Genomic DNA, 17,331 nt, shown 5'->3' with positions numbered 1-17,331 from the left:
ATAAGTAAAAATCTCAGTAAAATGATCAGCAAAGGACATGGAATATGAATTAGAAGGAATTTAAATTATATCAAAAGGCTTCTATGCTTTGATGCTGTAATTTAACTGTAACATTAACAAGCATATAGCCCCAGTGAACTTCCACACCTTTCTAGTCTATTTCTTGTTCTCGTAATAGTTTTGAACAGAGTACATGTTCTTTAATAGTCTGACTAAGCTGGGCTTTTATGTTCATTGTCAACATATATCATCTACAAAAATATTTTAAGGTTTATAATACTTTTCTGGAAATTACACGCACACGCACGCACACACGCATGCACGCACACACACGCATGCTCATGTGCATGTATGGTTCTGGGGCTTGAAACCATGGCCTAATTAAGGCATGCTAACTAAGCACACATTTTACTGCTGAGCTATACCTCTGGCCCTGGGATGTTTTTTAATTGATCATATTCTGTATTCAAGAAAATAGCAGAAGTTGATAATATATAATCAGTGTTGTATATTTTCAGTTTTGGGGGTTTTTTGTTTTGTTTTGTTTTGTTTTTTTTTTTGTTTTTTTTGGTTTTTCGAGACAGGGTTTCTCTGTGTAGCTTTGCGCCTTTCCTGGGACTCACTTGGTAGCCCAGGCTGGCCTCGAACTCACAGAGATCCGCCTGTCTCTGCCTCCCAAGTGCTGGGATTAAAGGCGTGCGCCACCACTGCCCGGCATATTTTCAGTTTTAACTTTATAACCTAGTATATTTTAATCACCATGTGTGTTGGAGTTGGATATATTTGAGTCCATAATAATATAATTGTTAGGACCCTCTATTTCAGGAGGTACCACTTATCTACAGTTGGTTATTAATTTACATCTTATAGCCTGAAGTAAGACACATTGTTGCATGAATCCTAAATGATCTTTTTTTTTTTTTTCTCTTTTTTCTTTTTTTAAATTTTATTTCAGGGCTGAGGACCGAACCCAGGGCCTTGTGCTTGCTAGGCAAGCGCTCTACCACTGAGCTAAATCCCCAATCCCCCTAAATGATCTTATAATAAAAACCTGGAGTCAGATATTGGGGCAAATGCTGAAAGATCAGAGAGACAAAGGAACAAGCCACAGCCACTTATCACCTCGCCAACTCTACAAATACTCTGACTGAATGCCTCTGAGTCCTCAGCCAAAAGTTCCTATCTCCTCACGCCTTATACAACTTTCTCCACCCAGCCATATCACTTCCTGTCTTAACCTTCCTAATGCTGGGATTAATGGTGTGTGTGCTTCCCAAATACTAGTAGCAAAGGCATGAGATCTCAAGTGCTGGGATTAAAGGTGTGTGCCACCACTGCCTGGCTCTTTTAGACTGGACCAATTTCATGTAGCCCAGTGTGGCCTTGAACTCACAGAGATCCAAATGGATCTCTGCCTGTGCCTCCTGAGTGCTGGGATTAAAGGTGTGTGCCACCACTGCCTGACCTCCATGTTTGACTCTATGGCTGGCTCTGTCCTCTGATCTTCAGGCAAGCTTTAATTTTTAGATTACAAATATCACCACATTTCACCTTTTTGTCTAAAATATTAAAAATATTGTAACTAATATAAGAAAAACTGTATGCAATAAGTACAATAACTATATAATATATACAGTCAAGAATTACATTAACAATGTCCAGGCCATTAACATTTGACAAATTCAGAAAAAATACTCTATTATTTATCCTATTTTGGTGAGTCCAAAATGTTGTACCTAATTCGCTTTCTATCCTAACTTGTATTACCAACCCAAAACTATCTTTTGATGTCTTTCAAACTTATACACTCTACACCTCTTTAGTGAGTTTCTTTTCTGAATTTGTTATCAAGGAAAACTATAACTATCTAATCTTCAACTCCCTCAGAGACCCAAGAAGGAAATATTACCTAAGTAAGCAGGAAGTGCAGATAAGCAACTTCCAAAAAAAATGTGAGAAATGACAGAAACACCTGGCTGCCTGGACAGTCACCCAAGGTTCCTCTGCAACGTTGGGGCATCCATCTTCGGCCCACAGGCCTAGCACATCTGACAGACTTTTCTGTGAAGCAGGATATTCTGAAGGGCCTTCCTACCTTGTCTTGGCAAGATCTTAAATGCCCACATTTTATTGATAGTTTGATTTTCTGTGAATTTATTGTTTTAGCAGCTTACTATGTGATATGTAACATTTCTTAGTAATATATAAAATTTATTTAGATGTACATTTTCTAAAGTTACAAATTTTTCACATTAAGTTCTAGTCCCATCCAATGTAACTATGGTTAAATGTTAGATTATCATAGGAAGGCTCCAGTGTGCACACCCTTCACCTCCATCAGGATTCATGGGCTGCATAAAAGCAGTAGCTGAGAAGACATGGGAATCATCCCTGTATTACTCTACCTTCTTTTAAAATAGCCTAAAAGCATAAAATCCATTGGTACTTTACACAATTACCTATTTGTGGAAGCAACCATCCTTCTCAGAAGCTTTTTCCCTGGACCCCTAACTGAAGGAAGCCTGGAGGCCACCCTTTTTTAGCACCAGCCTTCCATTTCTAGTCCATTGCTTCTGCTTGCCAAGACTCTTGTCAGAATCCAAGCATAGGAAGCATTTACAGCTAATTGGAGCAGGGTGCATAGCCCCTTAAAGTTTGTTGGAAATTTAGTGGCCTGCCCTTCTATTCACAGTTAAAGATGGATTTTTCAAGGGATGTAGCCACTTACTTTATAAGTCTAAAATACATTTTAAAAATTGCAGGCAAGCCTTTTTGATATCGGGATTACATAAGCAAACGAAAGTTAGTTTGAAGTTTCTAAGACTGAAGCTCCACTGCTAGATAAAGATGTAGGGAAACTGGAGAAACCTCACGACGTAAGACATAATTTTGTATTTTTACCTTCTGTAAGTGTAGAAGGAGCACAATAAGGTACAGATTCTTGGAGATACAGACTACAACACAGAATTTTCTAGTTTTACTGCTAGATGCAGAAAACATAAATAGCCACAAAAATGTTAATTAGAGGAGAATATTAAAGATACATAGTCTCACTGATGCCATATTTTAGAGTTGAAAAATACTCATGACTCAGATTGGTGAAATAAATTGCCCAAAGGCCACAAGTTCACATTATACATGAAAGTTGAAACAGATAAAAATAAATATTAGCATATAAGAAATAGAAAAGAGAAAATGCTAGCGTCTGATCTGAATTTCTCTAAGTATTTAGGCTGCTTTCCATTCTTCTAAAAGTAGAGGGTAGTACTTGTTTTGGGTTAGGTTAAGTAGATGGCTCCTATTCTGTCTCTTCCCAAATGCAAAAGCAACTTTTAGGCTTTGCATCCTTATCAGTAGGACTATCTCAGGCAGAGGAAACCGTATTTTCTAGCTCTTTGCTGGAAATCCACCTCTTACCCAAAGTATACAATTGTGAAGTTTTTCTACTCTTTATTATAATCTTATTATACATTATATGTAAGTCTAAGAATGTATCATTAAGTGAATGGAACAACAAAATGTAATAGAACCTGTGACTTTGTAGACAGGTTTTCAGAAATGTGCTTATGGTATTTTCCTATTGGAAGGTTATTTGTAAGCTGCAATCAAGAGATTGATGCTGTCAAACAATGAGAATTACATGAGACATCCTTCATCTTTTTTCCACCTACCTCTCTCCAGGACTCTTCCACATTCCTTATTCCCACATCTTCATGCTCCTACTACCACTCTACAGTGCCCATCTTTTCTAAAGTATCAGATTGCTTCTTATTTTGAAATATTTAGGGAGAAGTAAAAGTAAACTAAAACATAACCAACAATGCCAACCCAGGATTTTTTTAAAATTTATTTTGGGTTTTTTCTGGACAGGGTTTCTCTGTGTTGTTTTGGTGCCTGTCCTGGATCTCGCTCTGTAGGCCAGGCTGGCCTCGAACTCACAGAGATCCTCCTGGCTGTGCCTCCCGAGTGCTGGGATTAAAGGTGTGTGCCACCACCTCCCGGCCAGAGTGTTATTTTAATATTGCTATGTCAGTAATGTTAAAGATTGATGTATGGGCTTTCTCCATACTACAACCTACCTATCTCAGAAGTATTACATCTTACTAAATTTTTCTCTATAATAAAACTTCTGTCAGGCTAACTAAAAGTTCCCAATGAATGTTCTCTGTACAACTCACTAGCACCATTTGAGCATTCACATCCAAAAATCTGAAATCCAAAATCTAAAACTTTTTGAGTGCTGACATGATGGCATGATTCAGATGATTCTGTGTCCACTGGCCTTGTTTAATGCAAAGTAGGAATAGTCTGTAAAATTACCTTCTGGTTATGTCTATAAAGTATATGTGAGACATAAAAAAATTTATGTTTAGGTTTGGGTCCCATTATATATGTGCGTATAGTCTAAAACTGGACAAAATATGTGAATATGCAGTAGTCATTGGAAAAATAAGAACTTTGAAATGCTTCTGGTCTCAAACATTTTTATGTATGAGAGATACTCAACTTATTGTCACAATAATAAACCGATAGATTTTTAGTAAGGCACAGATCACCCTAAAATTCCAATAGATTGCAGTTATTTTGCAGGTTAGACGCTTGTCTATTGGCTATTAGGAAATGGGGCATTGTTCAGGTCTCATGCCACTCAGATCAGAACAATGATGCCTTCAATAGCATCTGGCTGTTAACTCAAACCTTCTGAGTCTAGCTTGTGCATCCATGTTCACAAAGAGCCAGAGATTTCCATGATCTTTTCTATCAGCTTATTTCAGAAAGATATACCTCCACCTTCAGCCCATCCAAGCAAAGAAAAGAAATACTCCCTTTTTCATGAAACATGTATTCTGCAGTCTAAGATTTAATTTAATGTAGATTTTTACATATTCTTTAAGTGAAACTGTTATTTTATCATAAATCATCCTCACATATCTTTAAAAGCATAACACATATAGCAGTGGTTTATGAGGTAAATCTAAACACATATAACAGCCCAGTGGTTTCTTCTTCAGGAGCCCATGTTTCATAATCATGTACAAATGCTAATAATGTAAATCCTTTAGATTTGCCACACTCCTAAACATAAAACCAAGCCTTTGTTTGCTGACTGTACAGGCAGATTTTGAACTCTTGAAGAACATTTAAATGTGAAGAACATTGTTTCTAGAGGAAAAGCTTTTCTTGAAAGTTCTAGCCCTGAGAACTACAAGCTCCTTAAGAAGACAAACTCTGAGGAATGTAAATGCCATAGTTTTGATACAGTTCTAAAGAGCCCTAACTAGTCAGTTTGAGATAGTAAAGAATTGTTTGTTCTTCTATGAAACATTTATTAATCTATATTGTCATGGGCAGTTTACAAAGGCTAGGGGAATAGATAGGGTGTTTATATCTACAGAAAATCTTTAACCTCCTGTGTTAATAAACTGGAGTTTATCTTAGACTCAACTTTTTTGTTTCTTCACTAAACAATTGTATTATCTTGAATTAGCAAGGAGGTTGGGGGGGTGTTAAATACAGTGTATCTTTTCAAACCCTTTTGAATGCTTGAATCTCTTTAGAATATATATTAAGGGCTGGACAGTGGTGGCACATGCCTTTAATCCCAGCACTTGAGAGGCAGAGGTAGGTGGATCTCTGTGAGTTCGAGGCCAGCCAGGTTTACAGATCAAGTTCCAGGACAGGCTCCAAAGCTACACAGAAAATCCCTGTCTCGAAAAACAAAACAAAACAAAACAAAAGAATATATATTAAGGAATACCACCCACTCTGTTCTTGAATACTACATACAAAGTCAGTTTATTTTCAGCTAATTTTAATTATTAGAAAATTATTTTTTTATATTTATTCAAAATTAAAATCTCCATTTCTGGAACTTTATACAATATTCATAGTATTCTTCCTTTGATGAGCCTTAAAAATGCTTATGGTAGTTACCAGGTTATCTCTAAATCTCATCTCTTGTCCTATATAAGACAGAATTTCAAGTTGCCGCACCATGTGATCACTCTCCTCTTAGAATCTTCCTGATTGTAGTGTACTTTTTTTTTTTTTTTTTTTTTTTTTTGGCTTTTCGAGACAGGGTTTCTCTGTGTAGCTTTGCGCCTTTGCGCCTTTCCTGGAACTCACTTTGGAGACCAGGCTGGCCTCGAACTCACAGAGATCCACCTGGCTCTGCCTCCCGAGTGCTGGGATTAAAGGCGTGTGCCACCACCACCCGGCGATTGTAGTGTACTTTTAAGCATGTTATACTGTAATATCCACAAGAATGGTTGAAACATAGCGGAATTGTTTAGTTACAATGGTAAATTTGTTAGGGAAGTAATAGTTCTTAGAAAAGGCAAACTATAACTGTAATTTGAAATACAAGTAAGCTAAGGACAAAACATCAGGAACATTTAAATGAATGCTTAAAGCTTGAGCAAATGGAAAATGAAATTCTTTGTCTTGAACAAGCAGGTAATAAAATAGAGAATGCAGAACAACCTTGAGTTAGCTAGAGTAGCTTTAAGTATTTGATATGTTACAACCCTAGGGATGGTTTAGGTTCCTATGACTACTTCAAAGCAGATTCTTGGTAGAATTACATGCTGTGGCAGGAAGAGGAAACCTTAGTGGAGAAATGTTAAAGGTTGGCAGGACCTCTAAGAAGAGGCTGGTACTGCCCAGTAGTAACAGGTCTTTTCATTGAGTCAGGAGGGTGCAGACAAGGAGAAGTAAGAGAAGCAGGAAGGTACAGGCTTTGACAGGAGGCATTTTGGTGAGGTGTGAAACATAAAACTCAATCTTACTTTGTAGTAGAAAGTACAATGATGGCAAATTATTAAGAAGCCATTAAAAAAAAAAAACTAACGTATGGAAGACCCAACTGTAAAGGTGGCATCCTAAGTGTCTCCTAAATAGTAAAATGTTAAATCTTTATAACAGTCCTTTGAGTTAGACACTTTTATTATCCTCATTTATGAATGAGAAAACTGACCTGTAGAGAAACAATTCGCTGAATGTCTCCTAGCTGGTAAAATAAAAGAGCTAACTTCTTCATAAAGATAGGCAGACTCCCAAATCTTCTCTCTTGTGTTGATTTACACCTGTAACCCAGCACTTGAGACGCTAAGGTAGGAGAATCATGAGTTCAAGGCCTACTGGGGTATCTAGTGAGATCTTGTCTCAAAAGTCAGTCTGTCCTCGTAAACACTATATCTCATTGTACTATATACTATGATGATATCTTTCAATCTATACTCTTTCACCTCATAAATAACTAATCTGTGCCCTTCTTTTTTTTGCATGGTGCCACATTTCCTACTCCCCTCAAGGAGCCAATGCCTTCCTGGCCTTTTCTTCTTCCCTACTATTAAAACCTACTCTGTGGAAAGAAGCTAATAAGCTCATTCATTCATTCACACCAAGGTATAAATGACTGATATGACTTGCTACAAAGTAATACTCCTTTAGGGTTGAGGTTTTTTAGGGGAGTGGGGTGGAAAATGTTAAGGGACCATAAAACCTTAGCCCAGACCTTGAGGAAATATAGGTATAATTTATATATATAGATATAGATAGATAGATAGATAGATAGATAGATAGATAGATAGATCGGTATGGGAGGGTGAGTACTTGGGTGAATTACTATCTATGCTCTTTTGAGTACACATTTGTGTGGCTGACCCATGGTTTGTAGAATGCTTGTACTAGAAATTAGGAACACAAAAGTCTGACTGAAAGAATAAAAAGAAATATTTTCACTATGTATTCAAATGTTTTAGGAAGTCTCTCTATATAATTTCCCTAATTCATTATCTGGTAGTTCTAGTATAATCCCAAGAAACAGACCCCATGAGATACCTTTGATTTGCTTACAATTATGAATGAAATGAGGTGGGATAATTTGTGTATCTGCATTTGATCTAGGTAGTAGTGTTCCTTTGTTTCCTATAGACGTAATCACAGATAGATCTATGAATTATCTTCTCTAGGAATCTTACAATACAGTAATATCACCTTAAACTTATCCTTGATGCCTACTTCTTTCCTTGTTCTTAATCAGTCAAATCATGCATTTCCATTTCCTTCTTTATAAGATTTCATATGTATTCCAATTTGATTCAGTTCAGTAAACACAGAGTGCCAGATTGTAGTTCTGTCTTAAATGTCCCATCTTCTAGATGATACTATGACATGATACAAGCATGTGAGTGTTTGAGTATAGGGACTTGCTCTGCTGGAGAAGGTAAAGGCAATGCTGTTTGAACACAGTTTCCAAGTATAAAAAGGAGATTGTCAAAATAATGGCAGGAATCAAAATAGCCCAACCTGAGGCAAACCAAATACAGAAGTATGGAAACATAGTGTGGCCTGGTATTTCTGAAATGTATGAGACTTCATGAAAGAGTGTGGGAAGATCTGCTTTGCTGATTTTCGTCATTAAGAGTGTCATATGCCTAGAGAATCAACCAATTTCTGTCCATCTCTGTGATTATATGACACCTAGCCTTTTATCGGAACCTTGCTGAGCTCTTGTGTGCCACTCATTGAAACTTTAGAGTGTCTATGGAGTTTGTGTCTTCAGTTTTCTATGACAGCTGTTACAGTCTTCTCCGAGAGTGATAGGGAGGAAGAGTGACAGCTCTCAGTCAGAGATGAATTGCTCATCCTCAGTAGTGTTGAGAACCTGGAGCTAAGACAGTAACACAGAAATGGCACTAGTACCGTGTTGGTCCACAGCAGATAACTAGGTTCAGTCAGTAGGCTTTGCTGCTGCCGCCTGTATAATAGTATGACATTGGGGAGACATCAAACAGTGGAAGAGAATTGGAAGGGAAATCCTCCTTTTCATCTGTGAAAAGTTTACTTGAAATTCCACCATGCAAAAAACGTTACAGAGAAGTGTTTGTTCCGTTTCTTCTGTTCATCATATCATTGGAAAGCAGAAGGAAAACTACATGGAAAATGAGTGCATTGTTCTAAAAGGAAGTTACAGGGAGGATACTGTCAAAACAAAGTTATTTTTATGTTAATATACTTGTACTTTCTTTTTTTAGGATGCTGGGCAGTTTTATGCAAAATACAAGGAAACAAAATTGAAGGAAAAAGAAGACGCGCTGGCTAGAATTGAAATTGAAACACTTCAAAGTAAGTTTTAAATATTGTTTACTTTATTAATAATGTCATATAAAACTAATCTAAATTCAAATTTTCCTTTAAATTTAACACTAGTTGAATTTTCTGTGTTTTCTTTGCCATTTTCCAATGGAGTCACTTGTATTACTGTATTACACATGGAAAATACTGCTGTTGAGCCATACAAAGTCCAGTATGAGGAGAGAAAAATCAACCTGGGGTCATACAACTCTTCAAGTTGGGATCATTCAAAATCTGCAGAGACCAATTATCTTTTGGTACTAAAATTATAATTAGTATTTAATACCATGAATAACCAACTACTATATGTTAATATAGTGCTATAGCTGTAGGTAAACCTGGAAAAATTTATTTTTGTTTTGAAAGCCTTTGCTTCTTTTGTAATATTGTTATGTAATACAAACAACTTTAAATAAGTTATCAGAATATTGAAAAGAAGTCAAGCATGGGGACTCTCACCTGTAACCCCAGAACCTGGAAAGTTGAGACAGAAGGCATACTTCTTGAAGGCCATGGACCACATGTTGAGTACCAGGCCAGCCAGAGCTTCACAACAAGATCCTACCTTAAAAAAATAGAAACATCTGGAGACATGGCTCAGGCTATGAGCACTGGCTGACCTGACAGAGGACCCCGGTTCTATTCCCAGCACCACATGGCAGCTCAGAGTCATCTTTAACCTCCCTTCCAGGGAGTCTGAATCTGATGTCCTGTTCTGGCATTCGTGGGTACCATGCACACAAGTGGTGCACAGCTGTACATGCAAGAAAAGGACCTATATGCATAAAATAAAAATAAACAAGGTTTTAAAATTTTAAAATACAAGAAAGAAAATATAGGAATGTTCCATGGAACACAGAGATGTTTCTTGACTTTATATCCATCTGTCCTACATGTACACTGTCTGCACATACTGGTTATTTTATTCACAACAGTTACTTCTGCTCAGCAGAATGTATTGATTTTGTTTATATCTACTTTCTCCCAGTAGATAGAAACCCTATGAAAGTTAGGACTTTATTTTGTTCACTGTTGTGTCTTCAAGACAAGTATTTTTAGGGGAAGTTTTTCTGTCACAATTGTTCTTGTGTCTGGGCAGCTTTAGAAGAGGAATTGTTTCTTTTTCACTTTGTGTCTGCAGCAGTGAACAGTGTCCTGGCACACAGTAAGTGCTCAGTACGTAAATGGTGAGTGGATAAACAGATGGATGTATGTAATTCTATGAATAGTAGTGAATGCCAGCCGAGCTGCTCGCTGTACAGTACCCTGTCTCAAGGAGCATGTAATTCAATTAAAATACTCTGACAACTACAAAATGATACTTAAATCTGTACAATTATTTGAAGTAGAATTATATTATAAGAAGAATTGAGATGATAGAAGATTGTGAAGGAAGGTTGCTAACTGTGTTGGGCAGTAAAAGTAGGCAAATGAAACTTTAAATGTAATTTTCATAAAATTGTTACTTTTAAAGTTACTATTTTTTAAGCCTTTTAAGTGAGTCAGAAGGAAAATGAATCTATAGGAAAATCTTAAAAGTACCCCCGTTTACCTATTAAAATAATAGGAATTCACTACATTTCACTGCTTTCTGCTTAGCTTATCATTTTTATCTAATTTTTATAACAAATCAACTTACTGGTAAAATTTTAGAGTATATATTAGAATTGTCTAATAATAGCAAATTAAGAATGTATACTGCCCTTATGAAAATTGGAGTTAAACATGAAATGTTTATCACAATGTAAAATCTACATTGGAGGTTTGTAGCTATTTTTCAAAATTTGTTTAAAGATTTTTTAAAAATTCTGTTCTGTCAAAATTCTCAGGTTTAAAAATTCTTTTTTCTTATTTTTGTTACTTAATAAAAAAATCTAAAATAAATACAAAATTTTAAATAGACAAGCATCTGGAATGTCTGTCTTTGTTAGTAAAGATATGTAATAAACAGCCTTGTAAAACTCATAGCAATCCATCACTAGCCCATTGCTCATAGGAGGCTTGTGTTATAAAACCATCTTGTGTTCTCAAATCAGTGGTATATTGGAAAAGGTGAGAGTATCAGTGTTAAGAATAGTAAAGAGTAATTGTACTCACTGTTAGCAGACTCAGAAATTGTGTATTTTAAAATATAGTTTAAAGGTTACATACAAGGAATCCTTTTGTTTGTTTGTTTGGTTGGTTGGTTGGTTGATTGGTATGGTTTTTCCAAACAGGTTTTCCCTGTGTAGCCCTGGCTATCCTGGATCTCACTCTGTAGACCAGGATAGCCTTGAACTCACAGAGATCTGTCTGCCTCTGCTTCAGAGTACTAGAATTAAAGGTGTGTGCCACCACACCCGGCTTCCAGGAATCTTTAATTTTGTCAACTTCATTATCATTTTTCTGCATTGTGTAGTTTAGAAAAGAACGGGCTTCTAAGAAATAACAACCAAACCTGATATAATAAAATATAACAACATACAGCAAAAACTTTCATATCAAAGTTGGACAGGGCAATTCAACAAAAGGAAAAGATTCCCAAGATCAGGCCGAAGAGTGAGAGACCTACTCTTTCTAACAGTCAGGAGTCCCATAAAAATACTAAGCTAATAGCTACAATATGTATGCAAAGGGCCTAGTGCAGACCCATATAGGCCCTGCTTCAGTCTCTGTGAGCTCATATGTGCCTTGCTTATTTGATTCAGAGGTGTTCTTCTGGTGTCCTCTATCCCCTCAGGCTTGTGTCTTTCTGCCTCATCTTCCTTGGGATCCCATGAGCTCTGAGGGGAAGGATTTCATGGGGAACTCCCATTTAGACTCTCCTCACAATGTCTGGCTGTGGGTCTCTGTATTTGTTCCCATCTGGTGCTAGAGGAAGCCTCTCTGATGATAGCAGATATTATTAGGAATTATTTTATTCATATTTGTGGGTTTTGTTATTATCATTGTTTTATGACCAGTTGTGTTTGGTTTTAACCTGTGTCTTGGGGCTATCTAGTCTCTGGTTCTTGGTTACCCAGCAATGTCAGGTATGGGTTCCTTCTAGTGGAGTGAGCCTTAAGTCAAATCAGACAATGGTTAGCTACTCCCACAAGTTCTGTGCCACCATTGCTCTAGCATATTTTTCAGGCTGGACAGATTGTAGTTGAAAAGTTTTGTGGCTGGGTTGGTGTCCATGTTTCTCTTTCGGTAGCCTGCAAATCTTGAGGTAATTCTTAAATATTTTATTATTTTTAATAGTGTATATGTATATTTGTCATATTTGAGTACAGGTGCCCATAGAGGCCAGAAGTGTTCGATTGCCCCTAGAGCTGCAGTTACAAGCAGTTTTGAACTACCACATGGTTCTGGGAATCAAACTCAGGTCCTTTAAGAGAGCAGTAGTTGCTCTTAACTGCTGAGACATCTCTGGAGACCTTACAATCATAATTTAATGAAAACTTCAGTAAGATTCACAAAGCAGCATCAAGATACTATATGTTTTTATATTAACTCACAATTTTTCTCAATAAACCTCACAATACTGGTAAAAAGAAAAATCTTAGATTGAGTGAAGTATAATTGATGTTATTACCTCTAAAATTCTTGTGCATGTACCTATACTAACTTTGTAGGTTTTATTGAATCACAATTATGGAGAGATATTGAGAGTACTTGGCAAATAGGAATCTTTGGGTCATTTAGGCATATTTTCTAGACATTTAGTTTTGAAAATACATACTTTTTCATTTATTAGATTTTGCTAAGTGCAAAATGTTGGATGGTGCAAACTCAAATTATTTTAAAAGCAAAGAATTTAATGAATATTTACTAAGCTATTGTTTATTGGCTTTAGAAGCCTGAATTTACAAATAGATTAATGTTGTAAAGTCTTGTCCATTACGTCTGTAGTTTTCCCATAAGATATGTCAACATACCTTCACATGTGTGTACTTGTTTTTCCTGTGATGTTGCTTCTCTTCTTTGGTTTTCACTGCACTCCCTCTCTCCTTCATCTCATCCCCTCCATGCCTTCCTATAGTCATCCATATTATAGAATATCCACTCTCATATAATAATCAGATATGTGTGTGTAGACTTGTATAAACATAAGGATATATAGAAGCATGATTTTGCTTTAAAATATGGAATCATCCTTTTCTGATCTTTCTTTTGCTACTTAAATTCATTGAAATGCCCATGAAATTATTACTGTAGCTCTGCTTCAGTGATGATTTATTATTTCTTCATATAGATGAGTCATCAGTAATTATGTAGTCATCTCTCTTATGAGGCATTTACTGTTAACTCTTATCTCTATAAACAGTAAATTGTCTCACACGTACACATATAAGCATATACATATTTATATGCATACATGCACTTATATTCAAATTCTTTTATGCTCATAAAAGGTTTATATATTTAATTTTAATAGATCTTCTTAGGCTACTTTCCCACAAGATTATAATAGAATAATTCCTGATTTAGAGAGAACCCTTCCCCCGCCAGAAGTATATCCTATTAGTTTTTTAATTTGTACTCTTGTATTAGGTTTTAAATCACACATGATATTACTTGAATTTTCATTTCTTTAACCTGAGAATGTAGGCTTCTCCCCCCCCCCAGTTTTTAAAAAAATAAATGTATTTATTTTATATCCCGGCCACAGTGTCCCCTCCCTCCATCTCCCCAGGGCCTCCCCCCCAATCCTCTTTCTGTTCCCAACCTCAATCCACCCCTCCTCCGTTTCTGTTTAGGAAAGGGCACGTCTCCCATCAGTATCAACAAAACATGGCATATCAAGTTGCAGTAAGACTAAGAACCTTCCCATATATTAAGGCTGGGCAGGGCAACAAATGTGAGGAGTAGAGTCTTAAAAGCCAGTAAAAGAGTCAGAGACAGCCCCTTTTCCCACTGTTAGGAGTCCCACAAGAGGACCAAGCTACATAACTATAACATATGTGTAGAGTGCCTGCATAAATCCCATGCAAGCTCCCTGATTGTCGATTCAGGCTCCATAAGCTGTGATGAGCCCAGGTTAGTTGATTCTGTGAGTTTTCTTGTGGTATCCTTGACCCCACTGGCTCTTACAATCTTTTCTCCTCCTCTTCTACAGGATTCCCCAAACTCTGCCTAATGTTTGGTTGTAGGTCTGCATCTGTTTCTATCAGTTGCTGGATGAAGCCTCTGAATTATGGTTGGGCTAGGCACCAGTCTGGTCATAGGAGATGGCCAGTTCAGGCTATGTATCTGCTATTGCTAGGAGTCTAAGTCTTCTTGTAGATTCCTGGGAGATGCCCTTGCATTAGGTTTTTACCTGACCCCGAAATGCCCCCCTTTCCAGTATTCTCTTTCAGTACTCTCCCCCCTCTGTCCCCACCCCAACCTGATCTCTCATGTTCCCCTCCTCACCCGTCCTCAGTCCACTCATGAAATCTCTTCTGTTCCTCCCTTCCCAGGGAGATCTGGTGTCCCCAAGAATAGGTTTCTTTTCTTGTTTTGTGGCCTTGTGGATTTATTTATTTGGATTGCTGAGTCATGACCTTTACTAACTTTTCTGTTGGGTTGCCCATCTTATTTATAAAATTAATCACTTTCTGTAATCTCTTTATCAATTTTCTGTTTGTCCTCTGAGTTGAAGATACTGTTCCCAAATTTGTTGTCTCTTGGTGTTTATGCTGTCCTTGTGTTTATTATAGAATTTGCATTTGTGACGTAAGTTAAGATTTCCTCTTCCTTTATATAGCACATGATTTTTAAGTTAATTTTTAGAATTCCATTTTTAAAAATCTCTTCTTTTCCCCAGATGGAATTTATTTTTGTATATGGTTAGCAGATTGTGTCTAATTTTCAAATGAATATTTAGTTTTGTTGGCATCCATTGTTAAGTCATTTTCCCCTCTGAACTGAGAGGTTTATGGATTATCTGTTTTCTTCTAGAAATTTGATGTGTTTTTTTCACAGTAGCATTATACTATTCACATGCACACACAAATATTGGATAGTAAAAATGGGATTGTGAGGCTAGGGGAGTTTGCTGGTGGAAAAGGAGCAGCTTCTCAGTGTTGTCACTGATGAGAGGGAAGAATGCTGTCCATTGCAACCAGGCATTGTTTGAAGGCAAGTGAGACAGTTTCATCATTGAAGAAGCATCATAGGGTGTGCTGACACACACTGAGATAGCTATGATGTTGCTTGTTGATCTCTGCAACCACCATAGTATTTGTATTGTTGGAATTATCTTTTTTTTTTGTTGTTTTTTTTTGTTTGTTTGTTTTGTTTTGTTTTGTTTTGTTTGAGACAGGTCTCTGTGTAGCTCTGGTGAACTCACTATGTAAACCAGGCTGACCTTGAACTTACAGAGAACTGCCTGCCTCCACCTCCTAAATAATGGGTTTAATAGTGTGTGCCACCATGACTAGCCTTGGAAATATTTTTTGTGCAACATTTGACTGATGCTCCCAGATCAGGTTTTCTTTTTAGAATATTGAAAATACAAATATATACCATTAATGGTGTATATAGCTATTATGAAATAAGGTTATGACTAAGAAACTAAGGGTAGCAGAGGTGGCTCAGTGGTTAAGAACTCGGTGGTGGCGCTCGCCTTTCATCCTGGCACTCGGGAGGCAGAGGTAAGCGGATCTCTGAGTTCGAGGCCAGCCTGGTCTACAGAATGAGTTCCAGGACAGACAGAGCTACACAGAGAAGCCCTGTCTTGAAAAAACAAAACAAACAAAAAAAGAGTATTTCCTGCTCTTTCAGAGGACCCAGGCTTCAATTCCCAGCACCCAAGTTGGATGAGTCACCAGCTGGCTGACCAGCTGCCTGTAACTCCAGCTTCAGGGCATCTGACACCTTCTCCTGGCCTCTGTGAGCACTTGGCACATATGTAGCACACATTCACATAGACACATACATATATACATAAATAAAAATAAATCATTAAAAAATTAAGACTCTAAATTAAAGCTCTTTCCATGTCCTAAATGAAATGTTTTAATGAAAGGTACTTTGAAGACTAAAGGTATATACAAACAGATAGTGTGATCCTGTCATAATCACACTGACAGCATCTGAGCTTGTTATTAAATAATTATCAATGCTCAATAGAGCTTGTAGCTATTTACAACAAAGCAATTCTGTCTTGATAAAATAACATTGTTTATATGTTCTTCAAAGATTTAGTCTATGAATACAATGTTGGAATATTTTTCATTTCTTTTTATTCTGTACAGATCTCAACTGGTTCTTTTAAATATTCTTTTTAGAACAGAAGAAAGTTAAAGTTAAAAAACCGAAACCAGAATTTCCTGTATATATGCCGTTAGAAAATACATATATTCAGTCTTATGATCATGGAACTTCTATTGAAGAAATAGAGGAGCAAATGGATGATTGGCTGGAAAACAGGAGCAGAACACAGAAAAAACAGGTAATTAAACTTTTTAAAGTTGATTTGAAAAGCAGCTGGATGGGCTCAAATTCAGAGCCCAGGCAAGCACAACCATTGAGATACAGCTTTGCCCTGTGGATGTTTGATGGTTGGTTTGTGTGTTTGTTGTTATTGTAAAAGTTGGGCCAACTGTGTAGTCCAGGGTAGCCCAAAACCTATTATCCTTTTGCCTGTACCTCCCACATTCTGAGATTGCAGACTAACACCATTTCTCTAAGTGTAAGTAAATGTTTGCACTGGTTTTAACGGAATAAGAAAACTAAAGTACATTCACTGTTGTTCAGTGAGCTGTTCTGGAGGGAACCTGTTAACTATTGCTAACCTAAAGGACTAGAACACTGGCCAGCAAGAGAACTCAGAAGGTAAAGGCACTTGCCACCAAACCTGATGGTCCAAGTTCAGTCTTTGCAAATCACATGATGGAAGTAGAAAACCAAGTCCCACAAATTGTCCTTTGCCCTGTGAAGGGATTTTATTTTTGTGGAGTAAGTTGGAACCTTTCCTTCCCTTTTCTATTCTATGGAATCATTTTAGGAGCACTGGCATTAATTTGTCTTGAAAAGTCTGGAAACCTCTGTAGTGAATCCATCCAGCTTGATTTATTCTGTTAGGAGACCTCATTATTGCTTAGTCTCGTTGCATGCTACTTGCCTGTTTAAGTGGGTTACATCTTCTTGCTTTAAATTTGAGAAGGTTGTATGTGTCTGGAAGTTTGTCTCAGTTATTCTAGACCTCCTATTTTATTGGAATATAACTGTGCAGACTATTTCTTT

General features: G+C 36.9%; 1 protein-coding gene across 3 annotated transcripts in view; it reads left to right on the top strand.

The window, feature by feature from the left end:
* Dnajc1 (DnaJ heat shock protein family (Hsp40) member C1) overlaps nt 1–17,331 on the top strand; it is a 188,287-nt gene that overhangs the window by 85,124 nt on the left and 85,832 nt on the right. For all 3 annotated transcript variants that reach the window (XM_059263639.1, XM_059263640.1, XM_059263641.1), the window contains 2 exons: nt 9,039–9,129; nt 16,374–16,537. In XM_059263639.1, the coding sequence (XP_059119622.1) occupies nt 9,039–9,129; nt 16,374–16,537 (255 nt within the window). The remainder of the gene's footprint in view (nt 1–9,038; nt 9,130–16,373; nt 16,538–17,331) is intronic.

This window comes from Peromyscus eremicus, chromosome 5 (genome assembly GCF_949786415.1).
Source record: "Peromyscus eremicus chromosome 5, PerEre_H2_v1, whole genome shotgun sequence".
NCBI classification, from domain to species: domain Eukaryota; kingdom Metazoa; phylum Chordata; class Mammalia; order Rodentia; family Cricetidae; genus Peromyscus; species Peromyscus eremicus.
Note: the sequence above shows the minus strand (reverse complement) of the source record. Positions and strands in the feature narration are given on the sequence as shown.